Raw genomic sequence first — 24808 nt, forward strand, 5'->3', positions numbered from 1 at the left:
TTTTACTTGCATTTTTTCTTGAGTTTGACGTCGTACAAGTTGAACCGGTGAAGATGTTTCCACTCTGGGTTGGTGTTTGGAAGTAAATCTCAAATTTAGAAAATGTGTTTTCCTCTTGTTTTCTTTCATTGACCTGATTTGATGATTCCACGTGTTTAATTAAAATTCTCTGGTAATTGATGCTGTGTTGCCATAAATAACAGATGCATTAAGTCAGGGAGCTTCCAGGTGAACTGTAGGTTGGGATGTATCGCCACCTGCTGGAAATTCAATACTGGTGCTACTCGATCATGTGGAGAAATGCTCTGTGTTGTGTTTGCGGAGTCCCTGTAGACAATGTATTGTGAGTCTGTTTGCAACAACAACAGCAGCAGCAGCAGCAGCAACAACAACAACAACAACAACAACAACAACAACAACAACAACAACAACAAGTGAATTCCGTGTTTGATATGAGACATAAAAGGAAAAAACCCAAGATTGAAAAGATACACAAAGCAATATAAAGACAAAAAATATTTATTTAAAGAGTTTAAAGAGAATTAGATTCAAGATCAAATGAGCGACAATTTCATAAAACAGAAGAAAACGAATAATATAAATCGATGTTACCATTAAAAAACCAGTGTAGGACGTGAATACATAATTACAAATTTAATTTTAACAAGACATTGGCAAATTAAGTCTTGTTATAAAAGAACTGAAATGTAATTAATCATCTTTATTTATAGAGCAGACTTTAGTATCATAGTAGTGGCTCAGTACTTGGCTGTATCTGTATCTATAACAGTAAATCATATTTCTTACATAATTCATCATATCAATAAAGTAATTCAGTATAAGGTAGATTTACATGAAAATTGTCAAGTAAAACACTTGTTCGTCACAGTTAAGGTGCAGCACCTGAGTAAATGTACATAGATCTCCTTACTACCAGTGTTGGAAAGTAACTACGTACATTTACTCAAGTATTAAACAAGTATGAGTTACTATGTACTTCCACTCCACTGTATTTCTGAGGCAATATTGTACAAATTCACTGCATGTATTTATTTTACCAGTTATATTTATGTTGTTTCCAAATAAAACTTTAATTAACAAAATATTTGATCAATAAATATAAAATATTCAGTAGTAGATAAAGAAGTTAAGAGTATTTTCAAAGTCAAAGATCTGAGTATTGTAATAAAGCCAAAACCAAGAGAATAATGTGTGTAACCCCTGGGATCATTTACATGAGTTAAATGAAGTGGTTGTAAAATGTGCAGGAAAGTTTTATTTTTAGAAATGTACAAGTACAATAAGAGTCATTAGCTCCAGTTGTGTGACTGTACTCACTGATACTTTCATCGAATCTTCCACAAGGTGGCAGAATACACCACAAGAAAATATTTGTGTTCACCAGCAACATGTTTGGCCTCAGTTATCTCAGTCCACATTGGATTCATGCGAGTTTCAGAACTACAGTGAAAACATGTGGTGTAGACTTATCCATTACTGACATTAACATCTATTTAAACAAATGTTATATCAAAAAACTGTTTTTTTACTTAAAAAATTTACATATTTCATTAAATCTATAGTTAAGAGATATAAAATCCACCTGGAGAATTAAATGCAGACAAACTGGATTTTAAAGAGATATTAAAAGGTTTATTACAACAACTTATCAATTCAAATTTTTTACAGAACATTCACAAGTTACAAGAACACTTTCAACACAGTATCACACCCCGTTTTAGAAGTTAAGCCAAGGTCAATAAATAAAAAACAAAAACCTAAAGCTTTCATAAACTTTGAGCTGCAGCTCAAGTTGAAACAACTTGTTTAAAGATATTTTATCTGACGGAGACATTATCGAACAAACAGTTAAATTCTCGTAGAGAATTGTTATCTCATGCAGATATCACACGACAGTAGATTTAAATGAAAAAACAGGCTTTATGAAAACAAGGTGTTAGCTTGTTGTGAAACTACACAGTAGTAAGTCCGTACAGACTAAGAGAAAAGGCAAATTGACTTCACGGTGTAATTTGCTTCGTACGATTATTTCAATGATGAAACGTTCACGATTCTTACAAAGCAGTAGTAGTTTTACTCTAATATAAATGATGTGACTCCAGTTCACATCTGAACGCTTTCATTTATAATAATAATTTAATAAGTCAGGAGGTCTATCCTAAAGTTCAGTACCTTTTAACCGCTAACAGAGTTATTGTGCTAAAACAGAACTACTGAATCTACCCTATTTAAAAAAGACAAAAGTACACAACACCTTGAAAGATCATGTACAATGTGTCAGTGATGTTATTTACAATGTTTTCTAAAAACGTTGTTGCGATCATGAAAACAGCAAAGACATTATATAAAAGCAGGACATCTCCTCTACTCTGCGATTATCTATATGAGACCTTTGATCTGAGAGGACGGCACCCGAGTGGAACTGCATTAAAAAAAAGGTACAGAAGTCGTTACAAAAACATTAATGGCACTGAATGAACTCAACATCACCATGATTGAGCAATGGAAAAGTACTGCAATCCTACAATCACTGCTTCAGGAACAATCAGACTACAGGTGGAATGTCAATGAAAGAACAAACATTAGCAGCTCACCCGGAGACTCTTTTACAAACAGAGGTGAGCTCCAACATTCAAACTGTACAACGCCACAACAGATGATCTCACGAAAACAACAAGATCGGATTCGTCCATTTACATCTGTGTAACGAGGCAGCGTTTAAATCTACCTTTAAAAAGCTGCCTGTACCTAAAACAACGTAAACCCTTAATTCTCTCTAAATGTGCAAAATGGAAAAAGCTAATTATAAAAAAAGTGACTGTTGTCTACGATATCATAAAGATAGTGCTTATAAAAGACATGAAAACAAACAAGCAAACTTATTATAAATGAGCCACCACACACTTTGGTAAAGACTCTAACCATCAAATGATCGACTGCTTCAGGACAATCAAATAAAAAATAAATATAGGATTAATAATTAATGAATAACTCGCACAAATACAAAAACATTTCTGATCCATGTGTTTTACATCTTACACCTAAAGTGCCTGAACTTTCATCTTCATCAACCAGAGAAAACATTGCATTTTCAAGAAGCATCGCCTATGGAGGACAAAACGGACCAAACATGAAACAAACCGATCGAGAATAAATTAGAAAACAGAAGTGAAGCGGAGAGAGAATCGTTTTGCTCTGTCAGCCGGAGACAGAAGAGGCGGCGGCGCTCCGGTGACGACGCTCGGATGCAGTTTTTGGACAATCAGCTCCCTGATGGCTGAGACTGGGTGGTCTCCTCTGTGCTCTGGTTCGACGTGATGGTGCCGGCGCTGGACGGGGCGGAGATGGCCGGGGTCGTGGAGGAGGAGCTGACCCCGTTGGAGGTGCTGACGGAGCTGTGCTGGATGGCCTCATTCTGGGGGCTGCCGGGGACCGACATCTCCTCGCAGCTCTCGTCTTTGTCAGAAACTGTTAAAATAAAAAAACTGAAATTCAGCAACTAAATCACGACAGTGTCTGGATTTTCTTTCCCCGCTGTTTTTAATTAACGGTGTTTACCTGATATGATCCAGAACGGCTCTGGAAAGTGCCGTCATGTCGGCCTAATCACATGTAAAAGAGCTATTTGCGTGTGGTGTACACAAAGCGTTCCATTAATCCCCATAATGCTACTTGTGCACCCCTTCCTTTAATTAAAGCTCCAATGTCAATTTAAACCCACATCATAAGGGTGCGTTACATTCGGGGGCATGTGGCAGTGTTTCCCATCCCTAACTGCGCTCTCATTTGTTTTTTGTTACCTTGCCAACTACTGCAGCGACAGATGATTACAGCACCTGATTTTAATGATGCTCACACTGGAGAGTCGGGAAGACTTGGAGTTGAAATGCCACCAGCTGTTCGGCAGTTGCATTGAATTAATTGGATCCGGATGGAAAAAAGAAAAGAAAAAAAAGGAAAAAGAAAAACGAGAGATTCTCCTCTCATGCTCTGTTTCATAAAGGAATAAGGAGCACTATGATAATTAATATTGCTAATGATAGGAAGTCACTTGGTGTGGCACTTTGTAATTAATGACTGGGACTCGTATTTGAGTTTGTAAAATACCGATTCGGTAACAAGAAGAAGCAATTAAAGAACGGTACGCACGTCTTTACATTAGAAGCTTCACGTGCACTCCCCACTGCACTTTGACCGTGTGATTTAGTGCAAGTGAATGTCAAAGCGCTTTAAACTACCACGCTGCTTTACAACGCAGAAGGTCAACCTCAGAATAAATCAGCTCGGTGGTTTTGTTCCATGTTCAAGTGAGCATTATCACTCCTAACGACATTAAGGGCTGGCCGGTGATAACACTCAGAGACCCTGGTTCCCCGGGCAGACGGAGCGTCTCTCTGCTCCCCTGATTCCTGAAGTGGGCACCGCGGAAAAGCAGATGGACGGCTCGGCGTGCCAACTCAAAGCATGTCCTGGCTTGTTTGCGGGGCAGTCTGGGTAATTTCCTCCCACCTGCCAGGGCTACGCCTGGTCAGGACGATGAAGGGTATTACCGGGTCTGGAGGCCAGTGTGGCCTTATGGGATGTGTAAATCTCAGGAAAAGTGAGAGCTTGATGAGGCCTTTATATGAGTGAGAGCCATGGATCAGTCACAGTTAAATAATGTGTTTGACTAATCAGAGAGACCGATTATTTCAGGGATTCCCAGCCAGGGGGCGCTTGTGGCCCAGGAGGGCACTTATACAGTTGACAGGGGGAAAGAGTGTGGAGTAGTTCCAGTCATTATTTGATCTACTATCAAATATATCTGGGGCAGAACTCATAAGGAGGCTTGAGTCCTCCTGCAGCAGCGGTGGGCTCTGTTCCGACCAGGTCCCCATATGTACTAATGTTCTTCTGTAATTAAAGGCAAAGTTTAATTAAAATTTAAATTAAATTTAAAATTAAAGTAGAAAAAAAATGATACAAGCAAAATCAGTGTAGTAACAGTGGTGAACCTTTGCCTCCCATTCACAGTGAGGAGGCAAATAGCTGCGTGGCTTCTCGTGGAGTTTGATACACAAAGTGTTGCCATTTCAAAGCTGATCAAACTGACCACTACTATAATGTCTAGTTTTGCATAATCAATAGAGTTTGACAAGAATGGCTCTCGGTAGAATGCTCAACACCGCCAAGGCCCCTTATGAAAACACATTTGAATTCGCTAGAGACTGATTTATATTTGGTTTTGCACCACATTGCACATACCAGTCACCTACACATACCTGATTTTCTCATCAAGAGCCATGAGAAATCCACCAAAAATATAATATAAATATAATGTCCTTGGTGGAGGTAATGAATCAGTCGTAACACTTCATAACGTGTTGGGATTGCAAAGCTGATCAAACTGACTTAAACATCGACAGTTAAATTGTAACGTGAATACTGTAAAATCTATTTTTGCATAATGAATAGTGTTAAATAACATGCAGCACATTTGAGACATAATGGATGTCGATCAGGGGGTATTTGATCTCATTTGATTTGACTGTGGTTGACCTCAGAGATAACAGTCGGCTTTCCTTCTTTGCCCGTCTTTCCCACCTGTCATCGTGAACCAGACTGATGAACTGGCCGATTTTCGACGAGGTTCTTAAATTTTTTCCGAACTGCATAAAAAAGTGCTCCAAATAGCATCCTTCACAAAAGGTCTAGAAACGCGTCCTCCGCAGAAACACGTGCGAACGATGACCCAATTCATCTGCACTTCCTGCTAAAAAACAATCCCGACGACACGTAATGGGACCCTGGCTCCGACGGACCACTCCAGCCTGGAAACCATCAGTCCCATAATGCGCGTGACGTGTGTCAGTGCAATGGTTAGCAATAAGGGATGCATAATGAACAGCCTAGCTTGGTGGACGTCCTCCCGAGGACGCTCCGCAGTCCTGTCGAGCTCGCTGCTTTAATGGACTTATTTCAGAGGCAATCATTGTCAATACAAGTCAGCGGAGGTGTTTAGAGCACGAGCGGGGAAAGTGGCTCTAGGCACGCTGGCTCTCGCCGTGTACGGGCTCATCTGTGAGGGAAGGTGAGTTATGAGCAGAGGATCGGGTTGACAGAACCACGGTGTCGCGAAACGAAGAAATATAGGTGATATAATTCTAAATGAGGGCACGTACAGTACAGGCTGACAATAGGAATTTAAATAAAGAGGCAGTAATGGGCAGAAACCTCTCGTATATTCAAGTATTCATAAAGACGATGGTGGTGTGTGAGCTGAACACGTTTAACATTATATTTTTAATACCATATTAAATAAAGACATTCATTTTCATCCACAGTGGATATTTAGCTTGATCTGACAAATGGTTATTTTGGTGTCAAATGAACAAACAATTACTTTCTTGCAGTTACCACCTGTGGCCTCGTGAAATATCTCTGTCGCTGCCTCCAGTCAGAATTTGTCTAAAACAACACAGCCTATAAATATCTGAACTTTTTCAAACTTTTTTCTTAAAAAAAAAAAAAAGGGGGATTTAATACGACAATAGCTCTTTCCACTGGGCTATAAGTAAGACGTGTCCTTCTAGTGGTTAGCTGGAGCTCATTTCAGGAGCATTTCACTGGAAGCCTCGGGCTGAGAATAATGGAGCATTACTCACTGTGATAGCCAGATTTCTTCTGCATGGCGGTTACAGGGCAATCTTTATGAGCCAGGAGAAGCTGCTTCAGCTGAGCCACTTCGTTTCTCAGCAGGGTGACTTCATTCTGTGGGAGAGAGGAGACGCACAGCGGCTCTAAATAAAACGGTCACTACAGCATGTCGGATGAAGACGTGAAGACAAACAGATGATGTGAGCTCATAGTTCAAACAGTCAGATTTCAGCTCCTTTTTGTGGGAATCAAAATATGACTTTTAACCTTTTGTCCTGTAATAACAAGGTTTTAACCTTTTGTTTGAGGTAGAGTTGGACCTGTACTTGATATTGATCTTTGGCAGTTACCAATATCCAATCCCAATATATCAGTTGATACATCTACTAATTATATACAGTACACAAACTGGTTAGTAAACGTGTTGACCAAAACTGTGACAAAGACAAAGTTTTTACGGAGTGGAATATTTAACAAACAATGTGTCAGTGCCCTCTGGTGGACAAACTATGCTACAAAGTCAGTATTTTAAGTTCGCACACACCGCACACACCGCACACATGCTCTCGCCCAAGGGTACGTGCGGGGTGTGCAGGGTGCTTACGGTAGTGGACATTTATGCTAAAAACATGGCACGATTGTGAGTGTGTATGGAGGCATTTTATGTTTTTCTTTGTTCGAAAACGTGGTCGCCATTTACTTCAATTGTATTGGATTTGGCTGCAACGCTGTTTACCCCTGAAACTCCAAAACTGTTTTGTGGACTCAAACACTTCACCCACCACCTCCATCGGTATAGTGGTGAGTAGATAATGAGTGAATTTTCATGTTTTGTGAAATCACATTGACCTTGAACTTTGAACACCAAAATTTAATTAGTTCAGCCGGCAAAAGAATTTAAGAAATTCCCGCTCACCATTCCCAAGATGTCTCATTCACAAAATAGGACATACAGACAACTTGAAAACATAATGCCTCCGGCTCTGGCTGTAGCCAGTGTGGAGGCATAATTCATTTTTAAACCCTTCATAGTGTGTATACTGTAAATGCTTAGTACAGTAAATAGCAAATCACAGCGTGAATGTAGCTCTGTGTCGTCCATAGATGAATCGCTGTATGTTTTAACTAATGCAAGTTATTAATGGGATCACAGGGTGAAATACTTGAGACCTTTGTACAGTTAGAACACATGACCACTTCATTACTGCACATTAAACTTGTATTTAGTCCCACAAGGAAGAGAAAACACAGGGAGGCAACAGCACAGTGAATGAATTCAGAATAAAGTATGATGTACTTCTTCATTTATGTTTTTCCTACACAATAATTATGGGCCTTCACTGCCGACCGACCGAGCACATTTGTCAGAGCTGAGCTGTTCGGATTGTCACTGCAACTTTGTAGATGCTGCAGAGATTTACACAGTCGTGTCGTTACGGCTCCCTGGGGAACAGAGGATTTCTGCATGTCGTAAAAACGGAGCCACATTACGCTGAAGGTGACTTTAACTGGATTTAGAGCGGCCAGGGGCCCGCGGAACACCCAATGGCAGATTTAAGCTCCTTCGCTCCTCCTTTAAAGGACTATGGGCAGCTTAACCTATTAGTCTAAAAGCAGCCAATTCATTTGATTCCATCTGCTTAGTCTTGCTGGTGTTGGCAGCGCTGAGTTATTGTAAGGCAGATTTAAAACACAGCTGGAAGAAGCGTATGGACCACATGAAGCCAACGCCATATTCACAGTGCTTTTGCCATGACTGCTGCCATTTACAGCCAATATAAACACAGGCGTTCCTTCCAACTCCCTGTGCAACTAACCCGAGAGAAGCCCACACAATAGACTCGTACACAAAATCTTGTTTCAGTGGTTGAACGTGAAAAAAAGAGGACATTCTGCTTTACAGCTTAGCCGTGAAAATAGTGTTTGGTTGACTTACAAAAGCATCAACAATATCATCTAACCGAAAGATGAAGTCAAAAACCGTGACAATAACATTGCCGTCAACGCTCCAGCTACAGTCACATCAAACTGACGTTGACAGAGAATGTAAATCCTGGCTATGTTGGACTTTTGAGAGTTTCACTTGTTTCTAACTTTCTGAATTAATCAAAATTGAGCAAATGGGCCTCGGGTAACGCTGGGAGCCCTGTGAGCTGCCTGGTCTGACACCTCATTAAAAAGCCAGTTAAGGATGATGTTAAAATAATTGTGCATCATTAGAGGCAGTTTCACTGATCAGCTGGGCCGTGTCAGCGTGTTCCTTTTTTACAAAAACGGCACTGCTGATTAATGCCTTCATATAAAGCAGCCCTTTTATTCTCCGCCACATGTTGTTCTCTTCTTTGTAGTTAACAGCGATGATCTTACTGTTTAAAGCCCCATTCACTCACCCATCCTTCCTCTTTCTTCTACCTATATTTATGTAAATCCTCAGCTGGTGCACCCATGACAAGTGGTGATAACTTGTTTTGTGAACCAGATATTGACACAAACGGCATTTTTTCCCTGTGCCGTCTGTCCCCTCCTCCACCTTCCACATCTTACTCTGCTTTCATAGAAAAATGAGACAGTGAGCAAATAAACACCGCATCTCATTTAATTGTCTGGAACACCGATGTGCTGCACCCCCGGCTCACACTTATCAACAGAGACAGCAGATACATGAACTGTTTCGAACTTGTCAGCATCAGATCCTAATTGCTTCCAGCGAAATGAAGGTTCAAAAAGACACCTTTCCCTAGGAGATTTTTGAGGCCATTCGGTAAACTGCTGAGACAGAAGCGAAGACACGCTTGTGTGCAGCTGACATCTGGAGGATACATCTTTATTGACAGGGACATATCGATGTAAAGGGCTCACATACTGCTGCTGTCACATGACAGCTCTTCTTAATCGGCTTTAATGACTTCATCACCACAGAAGGGAAAAGTCTGTGTACACATGCTTGTGCCGGCAGCAGATGATGATAAACAGACGTGGGTGTGCGTACATAGAGAAAGTGACACTTTCTGAGCAGCTGTGTTTACATGCAGCGAGTGAGGGTCAGAAGTAAAAAGCACCTGTAGTTGTCCGTTCACGGAGTTCATGTCATCTGCTTTCCTCTCCAGAGACTGGACCCACACCTTCCTCTTCTGCCTACAGCGAGAAGCCGCAGCCCTGTTACGCTCCAGGAACTTGCGCCGCTTCTCGTCAGGGTTTTCGCTTGTGGCTCTGCGCCGCCGCCCCCCTGTGATCGGAGGGTTTTGCGCAGGGGGAACAGGGGAAGCCTGCACAAAAACAGGAATATTCACACAGAAGAGCTACGATCAAAACAAAATAAAACAAACACCATATCTGTTGTAGGCTCTAATGCAGTCAGTATTATGTTATTCTGCATGTACACTAATCCACAAATAAAGTCCTCTCTTCTCTGGGACACTGATGCAACACTGTCATAAGAAGAGACTAATCCATGTGTACTGTAGTGTTGTGAACACTTACAGGTGTCTCTGTGGTGGAGGTGGCCGGCTGCTGAAGAGAAGGAGGGGAGGGTTCCTCGATAGTGGGCTGGTGGGGAACGGGAGTTAGGACCACGGCTGTGGTTGGGGCTGGAGCTGGAGTCGGAGCTGGAGTCGGTGCAGGAGAAGGGGGAGCAGCAGTGTGGGTCACAGCGCTGCTCTGGACTTCACCACCATCTCCATTGGTTACCTGAGGAAGATGCTGGCTCAATGTGGCGTTCAGCTTCTTGGAAGAGAATTCAAGCACAGGGGAAACAAACGTTAAACTGTTCCTGCAAAGAAATAGTTCATACAAGAAAAACACTTCAGTCAACTATGTGAGTAGAGTAAATATGAGGACCATTTTTGTTGTTTTATCGTTCAATATATTTTTTAAACATTAGACTATACAAGGTAAGACTTTTGAAGTTGAATATCAAATGGTATTTTCAAGGCACTGTAGTCTTGCAGAAACCGTGACAGTTTATAAATAATTTCTTGTAACATATAAAAAAAAAAACTTTGTTAATCCTAGAAGACAATTATATTACCCGTCTATTTTATTATTACATTGCTATTGTTTTAAAGCTTTTAATGATTTTAGTATTATTTTATTCCCTGATCTTATTTGCCCAAGTCCTGTCATGTTTTAATCGCGTTTCCATTTCCATTTCCCTCAGAGAAATAAATCCACAGGATGCGATTATAGCACAGATCTCCTGAGCGGTCCTCTGCAAGATATTCAACTGTCAAGCGAGACCAACGGAAAACTAAAGTGTACATTTGAGAATTCAGACCTGAGCCACTGAATGATAAAAAAGTGTGGGATTAATCTGAGGAAAAAACATGAAGTAAAAGAAGTGCTTAGTGTCTTTTTACAGGTGCTGTGAAGAGCATGAAATGAAACGCATGAAATTTAAAAACATTTCTCAAATGCTTAAAATAAATGCGCTCGAAGATGTTAAGGGACGAAGTTCCAAAAGACGAATAACACCACCAGACCGAGTCTTTAGCACTTTGTGAACCAACTTCAATGAAACTACTGAGCTCAAAGTAGTGAAAAAGAAGAGAGATCTATCACTGTTGACTATATTAACAAGGACGGTTTTAAGAATATATAAAATATCCTCCTTCTACAACTACGTTGGGATTCCCCTCAAAATTAAGGTTATAAAATAAGATTCCACAATAAAAAAACTAAATGAAATAAGTCGAGAAAGAAAGTAATCCAAGAGGAAGTAGAAAGTTAAAAAATCAACAAGGTGTCTAATGCAAACATGTGTCACACTCAAAAGGTGAGGGGTGTCCATGATACATAACATGAGCCAAACTATCAAAAACCTTTTCTTTTTCTCAACATTGAGTGAATGTGACACACACATACACAGAAACTGTTTCTCTGCAGATTGGTCTCCATGATTCACAGGCCAATTCCTCCAGCATCAAGCACTGAGCAAACAAGGTGAAAGTGAATGAGCCTTTCGAAGCAATAACAAAGTGAGAGGGAATACATTTACATGAGAAAACAGAGGAGCACATTATTCTAACAACTACCTTTGCCAGAGCAATCTATCTACCAAATTAGTTTATAGTGTAATACCCTTCCAGAAGCTCTTCTGGCAGAAACAAGATATTATTCTCTTGGAATGGCCCATAGAACGAGAGAAAAGCCAGTCAGATTCATATTTCATCTCTGCCATGGAAACCTCATCAGTGTAATAACCCTCCATCTCATGGGTGTTATTCAACCATCTGCTACTATATTACTTATCTTTATTTTGCAACTAATTAACAGCATAATCTTCTAAATTCAGCAAGTTAATTATCATTATTGTGGTCTTTGCAGCATCATCAGTCCTTGTAAAGTGCCGTCTCCACGCCCCCTGAGAGCCAGGTGGGGGCGGGGGAGCGGGCAGGTTGAGCGGGGGCCTGTTTTCTTGACGCGGGCTCATTAGGTGTTTGCTGATGAGCTCAGTGCGGTGGGAGGTGCTGGGAGTAAGAGGGGGGGGGGGGGGGGGGGGGGGGGGGGTGCAGGTCAGGCAGGATTCTGCTGAACAAAAGGTTCCATGCAGGGTGAGGCCGACTTAATGTGCCTCGCTGAGCGTGTGCCAGGATGCCCCCAGCTGGCGTTCGCTGGTAGCCCCCCTCCAGTTGGCCCCGATGACGGCGTGCTGAGCACAACGCTGTCTCCACGTTTGTCTTCTCCGTTACCCCATGATCCTCGACAACCCCCACCTCCCACTCCCTTCCCTCCTTCTTGCCAGTCAGAATCAATCCTTCCCTCCCAACACACACACACACACACACACACACACACACACACACACACACACACACACACACACACACACACACACACACACACACACACACACACACACACACACACACACACACACACCTCATCTCATCTCCATGGTTTATCTGTTAATTTCCACAGACAGACCATGCTGGGAACACTTACAGGTTCTGTGATCCGTGTTTCATCACATTGCCACTGATCTACCTCACAACACTTCATATCCCCGCCCTTCAACTACCATGTTTTATGTAGGAGGACTTCAAGAGCTTACAGGACTGCTGTGACGTCTTCTCCCCAAACAGAAATAGTTCTTGTATTTCGGTTTTTAACAGCTGACGTATTCTAAATCAATACTTTCGTTTATAATTTATACGTAATTATTTTCTTAATCATTTAATAATTGTGTCATCAAGAAATGCCTCAGAGTCGCGCAACGCATTCACATGTGTTGTTGGGTCACATATGCCTGAAGATATTCAGTTTATTATCATGCACGACAAAGATGAGAGGTAACTCTCACACTTGGTTTTACTGATGTTGTTTTTAATATTTCAATTATTGTAAATTTTTGGCCTAACACTGTTTTTATTCTTGTTTGGAGAAGCACTTTAACCTGAATCTTCTCATTTAAATTGTGAAAAAAATGTATGTATAGGCCATTATTTTCTAAATTACAATTATTATTATTATTTGTGAAGCTGTGACCACAAGATGTCTGGCTTTTATGCTAAATAAACCAAAACAAAGATTTGATTATTGAAATCTTTACTGTTATGAAAGGGGGGTGGTAACTAAATATCTAACATACTGCTTACACACTGCTTACCCAAGCTTCCTCTAGCGCCCTCATCAGGTCAAAGACGGCAACTATGTCTTTGTAGTCGAGCTCTCTCATTACTTTGGTTGTTATTATCGCTCTCAGAAGGGAAATAACAGACTCCAACACAGAAATAATATTTGATGTAAAGGAAGAGATAATAAATACCAGCTTTGCTTCTGATTGGGCAGGCTGAGGCTGTGGCTGTGGTTGTGCCTGTGGCGAGGGAGGTCCTGGGATCCCGGGGACGTTAGGCACTATGGTGACAGGTCTGACAAGCTGACGGCAGAGACACAGACACAGATCAGCACAGAGAAAATTAGTCTACGGCAGTAAAAAAGGCAGGCGGCACAACACAAACACACACACACAGCCGCGGCAGGCTCTCATAGTTTCCTCATATCTCAGCCTCATTAGGTCGGATGGCCTGTTATTTTGTGGAGGCAGCGCCACTTGGAGATGCAGTGTGCACGCTAATGAACCTCCGCCTGTCTGCGAGAGAGCATATGGACGGGGAAACTGAAGAGAGGATGGAGAGACACGAGTCGGAAGGGCAGAGCCAGGCTCCCCTCACAGTAAGACAATAAGAGAGAGGGAGGTGGGGAGCGCTGGAGAGGGAGAGAACGAAGAAGGGGGGAGGAGATGATCGAGGGGAAAGGGAGGCCCACTGGTGGCTCATGTTCGCCATTTACTTTTGCACTGCTTTGCTTGTCAACAGCTTTCTCAATCCCCACAGACTGAGAAGATATAGGTTCTTTCCCCGCTGTGCCGCTATCAGGAGATAATCATGTGTTGCTCAGTGTTCCACACAGATAATCAGGACTACAGTGTACAACAAGACACGCTTCCACATGAGGGAGTTCAAAAAAACACCAGCAGGACTTTCATTTACAATATGTTTCCGATATGAGACGCTGTCATGGCTGCAGTTATGATTGGTTTGCTAAACACATTAGTAGCATCATCTATCTGCTCTGCCAGAAATTAAGAGAGCTAATTCTAATTGTACAAGGACAAATAGTAGTGAAGTATCCTGGACTGGAGCCTGCTGTGCCTCAGCCAATTCCTGTGTCTCTTGTCACAGTGACACAGTTGTACTCCAAAGTCCATTATTTCACTCAACCTCTATTGCTTCCAGTGACTGCCAAATCTGAGGTGCCAACGTTGTAAAGAGTCCCTTTGTCCAAGAAGTGCAAAAGAGATTTTTAATATTACGCCTGCAGCTTAAGTTTATTTTGAATGACACATGTGGAGGACTGCAAAATTGCTGATGTTTATACTTTTCTGTGCACATCAAATTCAAAACGTGAGTCAAAAGCTGTTATTCCCATGGAAGGGATTTGTATTTTTATGTTAAATCTCCAGGATGCACAAATAAGCAAACCAGCACAGCTTGTTATTTGACACAGTCCAGTGAGTTTGTTAGTCTACACAATGGACTACAGCAGTAAGATACAAAACAAATATCTAAGTTTGTTCCTTTTAGTGCCTAGAAAACGAAACACTCCCCACAAGATGCATTTAGTAACTATGTTGCGATATGTTCAAAAGGTCAAGAACGCTACTAAATGGATGTTGAGGTGAGACTTTTTCAAAATTTCACAGCTGACTAAAATCCAGTTTTTAAACACATAGGAAAACACAGCATTAACACAGTATGACCAGCAGAAAACTCACAGGGATTGTAGTTGGAATATGTACACTTGAGGTTGTAATAGTCGCAGGTATAGCAACTGGCATGGTCTGGCCATTAGGCAGCTGTAAGAGCACAGGGAAGGTGCCCGACACTGGGCTGAAGGAGAGAAGAGGGGGGGGGGGAAACAAAGTAAGGAAAACAGACAACTTTGTGATAAAAAAAACACACAAAACAGAATCTTTAAGACGAGCGTCGCTACTGATTTACAAACTTACATAAAATCATATTCAAGCAACAACTGATGGGAGTAAAATGAACCCAAAACCCAAATCAAAACAGACTTAAAGTAAAGACACTTGTTGCATAAATTCATTAAAACAACATGTTTTACTGCCACAATAGATCCAATAAATAACATCAGTTCTGCTCACATATGGACTTTGCAGAAAACTGAGATTTTCAGCAAATCATATCTGCATAAACCTTCTTTTAGATCGCAATGAATCTTTAAACTCTGATAACAGTTTTCAAATTCAATCTGTGATTTTACCACCAGAATAGTAGACAAAAGGAAAATCTCTTTTGTCATAACATAGCATAACAATTATCAGGAATATTAGGGATCAATCAAGAGCAAAAGTAACAACAATGTATAATAAGTCTTATCGTGATGATTATCAGGGGAAAATGTCCACATTTGAGCAACACTGATGTTTTTGAAAATCTGACTAATGAAGTCTGCAAATAAAAAAACAAGCACATGCTTCATGAAATATGAGCTCACCAAGACAAAACTGCACAAAAATCATTTAAAAAACGAAAAGGAAAAGGATGAATTCACTAAAAACTAAGATTCTTTAAAAAAAAAATTGACATTGCAAGTTACTTACACTATGGGTCTATTAGTGGATGGGACTTGGGTAATAACAGAGCTAGATGTTGGCGATGGGAGAGCTTGCTGTATTACAACACTAGCCTCTGAGGTTGCTAGAAGTACATTGGGGACTTGGAGGGAGGCAGGATGGACTATAGTGGATGTTGGCAGTGAGGTTGGCCGCAAAGATAAGTCCTGAAAACATCATACAACACCTTAGCTGCAGGAAGTGTTTCACCAAAACCAGATGATGATGCTGATATTTTACTTTTTCCTCAACAAATAAAATCAAATATAAAATCAAATCAACCTTATATCTCCAATTATAAATAATCTTTTGTGCAGCATTGTTAGTATTTCTTCAGTGTTTACACTAGAGATGTTCCGATACCATTTTTCCCCTCACATAACCGATTCCGATAACCAGGTTAAACCTTTTGGGGGAAAAAAATACATACATATGTCTTACATGTCCATTTTACTTATGCGACCTTCTAGCATGAAATATTGTCAAATTGTTGACATTCTAGCTCTGGAGAAAAAGTGTTTGGGGGAAAATCTGCAGTTTTATCTGGGTAAAACGAATACACTCTAAAGAAGTGGTATCAAATCAGAACATGGATTTGCGTACTTGTTGATGCCCAATGATGCATTTCCAGCAGAATCTGGGGCATTTCCGATGCTGGTATCGGTATCTGAACATCTCTAGCTTACACAACAGTGTGAGTCATAACATTATTTCAGTCAAAGTCCAATTAAAATGACCAAAACACCTATCAGAAGAATATTCATACAGGAGATCTGCTGATTCCAGAGTAAATAACTAAATCACAGAAGCAGGAGAATATCCTTCATGAACAGTCTTGGTAACTTACCCGTGTACTAGTTTATTTAAAACTTTACCTTGTCCTCACTTGTTGTGGATTCAGGGTGAGGCAGAGGGCTGTCTCGATGCGCCTCCTCCATAGGTGTGGGTGGCTCAGTTTTGTTGCGTATGATGGGCGTCGCAAGAGGTGACAAATCCAGTGGTAACTAAAGAAAAGAAGAAGAAGAAGACGTCAGTAATGGATGGAATTATAGAACAAACAGGTGTCAGGTCATCTGCCACCAGGTTTAATGAGAAGAACCTTTTTAATGTCATCTTCAGCCGCTTTTTTGAAGTCGTGGTCAAACGGACTTGCGAGTTCATTGAAGAGCCCGACCTCCTCGCAGTTCTTCAGAAAGCGGGTAGGTGTAGGGGTTTGATCTGCGGCGGAGGACAACCTTCAGTGCACTGGTCAAAAGTATCAGTTATACCAAAATATATCGACTTCAAGAACATTTACCAGCAATGATGACATTGTCGTTCCTCGCTGGACCAAACTTCAGGGTCATCTCATGTTTGTGTTTGTGGACAGCCAAGTGGTCTTCATTTGTAAATCTCTGCGTGAGGTCAGAGAAGAAAACAGATGGGATGATTATGATGTACATGAATAAGGTCTGGAGAACAAAACAGTTTCTGTTAAAGTTTGAAAAAGTAAACATTGTGGACTATTGACAATACATGGTGAGAACAAGCAACAAGAACAGAGAAGAAAACCAGGTTATTACATCTACATAACACATTTAAATGTCTATCTGTTGATTTTAACTGTGTTGGGCAAGTTATTGAGGATTAGAAATCAGTTACTAGTTCCCTCTTTCAAAAGTAACAGTGTAAAACACAATTATTTATTAAGGAAAGTCTGCTTCAATTAATCTTATTACACAAAGCTACATTATGTTAGTGCTGCTGAGCCTGGGACACAGAGTGGGAAAGGACAACTGTGAAATGTGAAGCTTCAACAGGTCTTTAAATTAAGGACAAAGTCAATGAAGATGCAAAATGAAATTTCAAACTGATCCTAAGATATTTACAGTTCGACAGTTGACCAAGCAACAAGGAACAAAGTCAGATAGAGAAGAGTATGCCATGCAACAAAAGGTATGTGGCTCTGTGGTATGAACTTAGCAATTAGGCCACAGGACATCCCACGTTGTGCATGATCTTAAATTAAATGTGTTTCATTCAATCATCTATTACCATAAACTCAAAGATAAACATTGTGTTTGTAAGTGCTCTAATATGAGACCTGATTGGTGTCAGCCTCTCTGTACACAACACCACGAAGCTGCCATGTGTGTCATGTGCAGGAATCTTGGGAGTCAACAAGACCTTTGACCCCACACATGTGAATCAGGTCTGTCTGCACACACAGAGAGTAATGTGAAATAGTGGCAGAGTTTGTGTTAATGGTGATAACTTACCTGTCCACAGCCAGGAGCAGTGCACTGGAAAGGTTTATCATCACTCATATTAAGGGATTCCTGTTGTGTCACCCTGGAATCAAACAGGACAAACTGGAGATAAACATCAAACCTACAGATGTGCGCTGCGGCTTGTTGTTAAAATGACATTCAGCAGATGCAGATCTGGGATCAGACAGTGTGAGAGAAGCGGAGCAGCAGCGTGGAGGTGACAGGTCGGAGGCTCTGGACAAAGCGTGTCGATGAAGGGCGGCTGCTCCGGTTGTTCACACCAGAACAAGACGCTGAGCTCCCCCTCCATTCATTCCGCTACAAACACGCGACTAAATAACAACACGCTGAACCACACGTGTTGTGTATATGTTGTAAACATGACGAGAAAACCCCGCACACATCAGCCCTGTAAGGTGTGTAAAGCAGAGGTGTGTGTGTGTGTGGGGGGGGGGGGGGGGGCGTCTGTTCCAGCCGCTTCCATGATATAGCCCGAGCCCCCGCGTTAACATACAACCGTCGCCATGTTTGGAGCTGAATCTCTCTGCAAACACGGGACATGTCAGCGGGTTTTCCAGGGCCGTCGTGTTGTACCGGAGCTCGGGTCTCGAACAGTGACACCGACACAGTGTTTAACAGCATGTTTCCGACAAGACGCAATGTTTGTGTGGTCACTTACCCTCAGCCACTACCCTTCCAAATCCCACGACCGAGCCAAAGTATCGCGAGAACAGCTCGGGCACTTCCGTGAACGTCACACGAATGGGTTATTAGCATAGACTGTGTTTCTAGTTTGACTGTTTCACCCCTTTTTCTTTTCTCTCCTTTATATGAACGTTATATAAAATGTGTTTATGTTTTTCCTTCTAATTAATAATTATCTACACGACTATATATTTAACTGCACTGCTGCCACTATTTTCTGTGTTGAGCACGTATCTGCAGTTCTTAAATTAGGCTGTTAATATAAGCCATATTCACTGTACTATATTTCAGTTGTTTTTATGCATATTTTTATACATGTTTATTTCTGTTTTGTATTTTTCAATCATACATAATTTACTACAGTTTAACTATGCTGTCAGTGTTATTCCCGATTCCTTTTATAAGATTTTTCAATGAACAAAGTTTTAAAAAGCCATCTAAGTTCATCCTCAGCAACTTTTTCATTTCTTTTACTTCATACTTAAATTTATGCAGAGTAAAACTACTTATTCTGTTGCAATAGGAGATAATGTCACGGCTACATTTGAACAAAACATGGACTTTGTCATAACAGTAAATATTACAATTATAAAGTATACATTCTTACATGTATAAAGCAAATCTTTCCACAAATAACCTTGATCTCATCACTATCCAGAAGCGGGGCATAGATACATAACTTTATGCATTAGTTATTGCTGACTCCAATAATTGTGTATTAGCTTTTTTGTTCATATCTATGAAAGGTTTGTATGTTTGTTTGCACATTAATAAATTTTGCTTGTATATTTAGCATATAAATGCATTGCAGAAACCTTTGCCAACTTATATCAGCTTCCTAGGTTGAGGGTGATTTATTAGCAAAAACCTGTAATCGAAGATTACAGGTTTTTACAGGTTACCGGTTGGTTACAGGTTACCATACAGAGCTATTAAAATATAGTTGTGTACATGTTTGCCTGTTTTTTTATTCATTTACTCTATAAATATCCTGAAAGTTCATTAATTCCCCAAAAAGTCTGTGGCATCTATAGATCTTCAACATTGTGTAAGAAAACCTTAGAGAAGTTGGAACCAGCAATGTTGTGCTTTTTTTGATTGATTAATGACCTGAACAAGTAATCTATTACTAAAACTGACATTTAAAATCAATTGACTCAACAGTTTCAGCCTAAATTAGTTCAGTCCTATCAGCCTAACTTACGATTTTCAGTTTTTGGAACCACCTACCAAGGACTTTCATTAGTTACATTCAAAAAAGTCAAAACCCATTGTTTAACTTAATTAAATTGTCTCGATTTATTCAATGCCATTTACAAAAGCAAGCACTCACTTGCTGCCTAATTACATTACTATTTAACTGCAGCTGAACCAAGAAGTCATTAAGCTGGACCCTAAAAAGCTTGCATGTGATGCTGTGAGAAAAACAAAGCTGAAGTCAAAGAGCTGCTTCACAGAAAAGATGACATTCAGGAAAGCCGACCGCTCTCTGCTCTGAGATTCCACACAAAAGTTACTGCGATTCTTTAAATAGTCAAATACATGTATTTTAATGACGTAATTTCTTACATTCGTACAATACACGTTTTGCTTATTTCGATAGTGTCTGAAAGACTTGAAAATGTACATTTCCATGACACCAACACGGGACAATTTTGGTAGCCACAATAAAATATGTAGTCACATCTGTAATGAGCGTGTCACATGACAGGAGATTCTTTTTACATTGCAAACAGGATAAGGAAAGCGACCATCAAACAGAACAGTCCCATAGCTTCAGACAGGGCAAATCCCAGGATGGCATATGAGAACAGCTGCTGCTTCAGAGATGGGTTCCTGAGAGAGAACAAGAACAAAACTGTCAGTGCATCTAGGAAAAATTTGTATTCTTATTGATACAAGTGAATATTTCAAGGATATTTTCAGGTAATGTGACAAAAGCGCAAAACAAACCTAGCGTAGCCGATGATGAGACTGCCGAACACTGTCCCAATACCAGCACCGGATCCGGCTACTCCCACTGTGGCAGCTCCAGCTCCGATGAACTTGGCAGCGGTGTCAATGTCCCTGCTGACAGCGCTGGTCTGGAAGCCCCTCAGTATGACCTGGGTGAGGGGGCTCTGTTGCATCAGAGCGACATTGCTCTGGAGCAAGAGAAGACAAAACATGTAAACTGTCAGTCTTAGTGATTAGTTGCGCTCATGTTAAAGGTTTAGTGTGTAGAATTTAGTGACATCTAGTGGCGAAGTTGCATGTTGCAGCTGAATATTTCCAAACATGAAAGAACCTGTGGCAGCCTTCAGTTGTCATAGAAACTCAAAAGGTGTTTAGTTCTTCCAGTTTGGGCTACTGTAAAAAACATGGCGGCCTCCGTAGAGAGGAACCACTCCCGATGTAAATATAAAGTATTTAAATATAAAGAGGCCATTCTAGAGTAAAGAAAACAACAATTCATACAATTTAGATGGAACACACTAGTGAAAACCCCTCCATGATTATTTTAATATTCAGTTTCTGACAGTAGATCCCTCTCACTTAAATCTTACACACTGGACCTTTAAGTAAATTTGCTGAGCACCAAAACCGACATAAGTTGCTTCTTTATTTCAAAATAAGTGTGGCTGTAATAACTAAAGATGTGTAATTATACATGGGTTCAGGCCGGGGCCAGTGACGCTGGCTGGGCCATTTACTTTACTTTCTACACGGCAAGAGCCTGTAATCTGGGAAAAGATTAATAAATCATGCTCAGGTCTGGTTCAGACACAAACAACTGTGCCTGGTCTTGGACAGAAAATTGCAGCATGAGCTGCTCTACATTTCAAATGTCATATTGCAGGTCTAAGCATTTGGCATTACATTTGATTTTGTTATCAAGTATAAGACAATTCAATAAAAAAAAAAACAGTTATAAATAACCAAGCATCTGACTCAATGTTTGCACAATCAATCTCTGCAGAAAGCCCCTTGCATGTCCTCTTACCTCTGATTGGATCTCAGGCCTGGACAGCACAGAGGCAGAGAGGGGTCTGTAAAGAGCCCGGGAACCAGCACGGACCTGCAGCAAGGACACAAGCATTTAAAAAAAACTAAAACAGTACAGGTCCAGTTACACAGCATGTGCACAAACTCTCTGTGACATGAAACACATTGTTGGTACTATTCTCAAACAGACGGCAGGTGGGAGACACCTTGAAAGTCACTTTGTCAGTCACAGTGTCATTCCTCTCAGTGACAGTGTGACCTGTGGCATTTGGAGGTTTGTTGGTACAGTTTGTCCTGACAGCCTCTTGTGGTTAGTTTAGTGACATGCTGGTGTAAGGTGCAGGAAGACTGCAACAGAGCAAACTTATTCCCAAGCAGACATATTGTGGTTGTCAGTGGTTAGCCGGGTGGAGCTACCAGAAACTGAAAAGTGACCTTGGAGAAACACCAGGCAGCGTCACTTTGCAGATTGTAAAATGCAGAATAGAGGAGCTGATGGTTTGTGCATCAGTAGCTCAGAGGTGTCTGTTGGTTTCCAGGTGGATTCAGATCTTTTCTTAGCTAACACAGGCTAATAATGACCTTAGCTGACGGCTATCATTGAATATGGCCGCTGGGAGCTACAGCAGAGACACGGAGGCAGTCTAGTAAAGATAATAAACGTGCATTGTCTTTGTGAATATCAAAGCTACCATGTCACAGTGTTAAATATCAGTGTCTTCCAGTGCGTTAGCATTAGCTGGTTAGCATGCCGGCCTCCTCTGCAGATACCCTTGCCACTGAGCTGCAGTCAAGTTCAAGCGGAGGCCCGGCGGCTCTGAGCGGCGACACCACGGAAACACACCGGGGAGACAACTCACCAGCGCCGGCGTGGAGACGAACTTTGCACAGGCGTACATTTTCTATGTGTGGGGGGGTTGGTCGTTGGATCCGGTTCGGGTCAAATGCTGTCGTGAATCCCGGGTCTCTGTGCGGAGGGAAGAACCGGAGAGGAACTGTAAGGTCAAACAGGCGAATAAAGGCTCCACGGGGGAAATACACACAACAACATGCACATCCACGTCCGCCCCGCGCCGCCCGCTCACATGTGCGCTGCGATGGTCGCTCTGCTGGGAGGATGAAGACGGATTTGTTAGAGAAGTAAAGTCTCATTCAATCTCAGATCACACACTTACCGATGCAGAGGTCGTACCACAGCGGAAGAGTGCGCGTGCGCGGTGTGATGTGTGCAGAGGCCCCGGATGTGTGACAGCAGGAGAGGTCGAAAACTTTATTGAACAAGAGCACTGTAACAATGCTCATTCACAAAACCCAGCCGGACTTGTGTGGATAAAACTAAGTATTCTGATGAGGGATGAAGTTATTGACAGAATGTGTGAGTGTTGATCTGTGATGTAAATACAGATCATTTACCATTCAGATAAATCAAGTTTCAAGTTGTATTTGTCATATGCAGTTAACTCAGGGTCAACAGTACAAAGAAAGGTGTTGGACAAAAAGAAAGCTCAGAAGTGCAATAGTTAAATAAAAATTCAATTAAAAGTAAGGTAAAAAGCACTTACTATAAAAAAAAGTCCAATACAAAACTAAGACTATATACATTCAGAGGTGCTTGAAATCTGTATGGAGTGTGTGTGAATAGTTATTGCATATGTGTATGTATAGTTAGTATCAGTTCACATTTCCAAAATCTCATAAACACAATTACAGACACAACTGAGACAAATCTAGGGAGAATAAATACAAGACTAAAAAACACATCTTATAAAAAAACATAAGGTTTTAAAATCTCCAAGAAGTATGGAAAACTCCAGTTTGAGGGCAGGATTAGTATTGATTCTTTTCTCTAGTCTTCCGGCAGCTGCTGTTGTTCAGCGTTAACTTGAGAGCCATGAGATCCAGCCTCAGCTAGATCCATAGAAGTTTCAAACTAGATCCCTGCAGATTTATTTGTTATCTAAAATGGGAATGTTGTATTTGTTTTGTGTTTTATTCCAAGTTCTAGTGGACCAGATATGTTGGTGTAAATGTTGGAGGAAAGTCTATAAAATGTTCACAAAATATCCATAATATTTCCATTTGATGGAACAGAGCATCTATAAAAACTGTATACTGGTGTTCAGGTAAACATCAACATGTTGCTGCTATATAGAGTTGACACATCCTGATTCTCTCACAGTGTGGAATACGATTATTTCTCCAATTTAAGGGGAATTTTAAGGGATCATTTGGTTTCTCTAAAGCTGCATTCAGCATAACAAGTAAATACAACCAAACACTGAGTTCAAAGTAAGAATATGTCATTCTTCATATTTTAAATCTTTTGGAATTAATGATTTCAACTCATGTGACATCAACTAGATCAGTCAACTCAACATAAATCCATTTACTCTCCTTTCACAAAACATAAGTTGTAAATTATGGTGACATTTTTCACTGTGGGTCAGATGAAACCAGGAAATGACAATTTAGATGAAATTAGTGTGATCCTCACCCTGATTCTGAAGACCACGTGTTTCCCTTTCCTGCATGTTTGACTGTACACAGACAGTCAGCAGCACAGTTTTCACTGAAATCCATCAAAACCTGTATCAAAGATTTCACCCAGAAGAAGGGTATAGGTTCCTCTTTTAAGTATATTCTGAATTGCAGTCTGACATGAGTGATGTGATAGCACTACTTTTCAACATGTGGACCACACCGGACCATATTATTTTCTTTTTATCCTGTGGTTGCAATACAGAAGAGGTAGAATTCAGTTCTAGTATTTTACCTTTAGTTTTAGCTACCTGACGTGTCCACTACTATCACCTGTTGTGGTGTTAATTTAAGGCGCCGCCCAGAGGGACCGATGACTCAGGGCCCTGCCTGTGCATCTCGCAGGCTGATGGTGGAGCTGTAGGCTACCGACGCCGGGCGGATTTGTAATCGTGATGAATGACTCCATGGCAGCTGGTCTGTGATGGAAAGGTAATGAGCACGGGGGAGTCCGCCTCTGCTGGCTTTGAGGGAGGAACGTCCCAGTGGCTCCTCAGGTATGATCTTTTCAGTTTTACAGCGCACATGAAGCCACAGATTC

At 41.0% G+C, this 24808-nt stretch overlaps 2 protein-coding genes across 7 annotated transcripts; both read right to left on the reverse strand.

The window, feature by feature from the left end:
• Positions 1–1633: 1633 nt before the first annotated feature.
• atf2 (activating transcription factor 2) lies at positions 1634–24808 on the reverse strand. Of its 4 annotated transcripts, none has more exons than XM_034573558.1 (12): positions 24793–24808; positions 18049–18173; positions 17088–17184; positions 16890–17008; positions 16666–16794; positions 15779–15957; positions 14930–15044; positions 13421–13531; positions 10138–10380; positions 9717–9923; positions 6666–6771; positions 1634–3489 (listed from the first exon to the last, which is right to left on the reverse strand). In XM_034573558.1, the coding sequence occupies exons 2-12, from the start codon at positions 18094–18096 to the stop codon at positions 3284–3286; spliced, it is 1560 nt and encodes a 519-aa protein (XP_034429449.1). In that variant the 5' UTR covers positions 18097–18173; positions 24793–24808; the 3' UTR covers positions 1634–3283. The 4 variants fall into 4 exon arrangements, with proteins under 4 accessions (XP_034429449.1, XP_034429451.1, XP_034429450.1 ...); XM_034573560.1 differs by lacking the exon at positions 24793–24808 and adding an exon at positions 18719–18774 and having other exon boundaries at positions 10138–10377; positions 13430–13531; positions 18049–18121; XM_034573559.1 differs by lacking the exon at positions 24793–24808 and adding an exon at positions 18719–18774 and having other exon boundaries at positions 13430–13531; positions 18049–18121.
• Positions 20019–23037, reverse strand: atp5mc3a (ATP synthase membrane subunit c locus 3a). Of its 3 annotated transcripts, none has more exons than XM_034573562.1 (5): positions 22905–23037; positions 22590–22696; positions 21728–21802; positions 20698–20888; positions 20019–20580 (listed from the first exon to the last, which is right to left on the reverse strand). In XM_034573562.1, exons 2-5 carry the CDS (start codon positions 22626–22628, stop codon positions 20466–20468), a joined length of 420 nt encoding a protein of 139 aa, XP_034429453.1. In that variant the 5' UTR covers positions 22629–22696; positions 22905–23037; the 3' UTR covers positions 20019–20465. The 3 variants fall into 3 exon arrangements, with proteins under 3 accessions (XP_034429453.1, XP_034429454.1, XP_034429455.1); XM_034573563.1 differs by having other exon boundaries at positions 22815–22948; XM_034573564.1 differs by lacking the exon at positions 22905–23037 and having other exon boundaries at positions 22590–22716.

The sequence above is a fragment of the Hippoglossus hippoglossus genome, chromosome 21 (genome assembly GCF_009819705.1).
Source record: "Hippoglossus hippoglossus isolate fHipHip1 chromosome 21, fHipHip1.pri, whole genome shotgun sequence".
NCBI lineage: Eukaryota > Metazoa > Chordata > Actinopteri > Pleuronectiformes > Pleuronectidae > Hippoglossus > Hippoglossus hippoglossus.

Bases quoted from the DNA above. Each gene is read 5' to 3' on its own strand.
- atf2 (XM_034573558.1), bottom strand. From the start codon at position 18,096: ATGAGTGATGATAAACCTTTCCAGTGCACTGCTCCTGGCTGTGGACAG. The intron at 10,381-13,420 runs GTATTTATTATC...TTCTCTTCCAAG, and splicing joins CCCAATCAGAAGCAAAGCTG to AAGCTGAACGCCACATTGAG. The intron at 3,490-6,665 runs GTGAGTAATGCT...TTATTTTAACAG, and splicing joins GAAGAAATCTGGCTATCACA to TTTCTGACAAAGACGAGAGC.
- atp5mc3a (XM_034573562.1), bottom strand. From the start codon at position 22,628: ATGTACGCCTGTGCAAAGTTCGTCTCCACGCCGGCGCTG. The intron at 21,803-22,589 runs GTGAGTTGTCTC...TCCTTGCTGCAG, and splicing joins TCGTCTCCACGCCGGCGCTG to GTCCGTGCTGGTTCCCGGGC. The intron at 20,581-20,697 runs GTTTGTTTTGCG...GTTCTCTCTCAG, and splicing joins CTCATCATCGGCTACGCTAG to GAACCCATCTCTGAAGCAGC.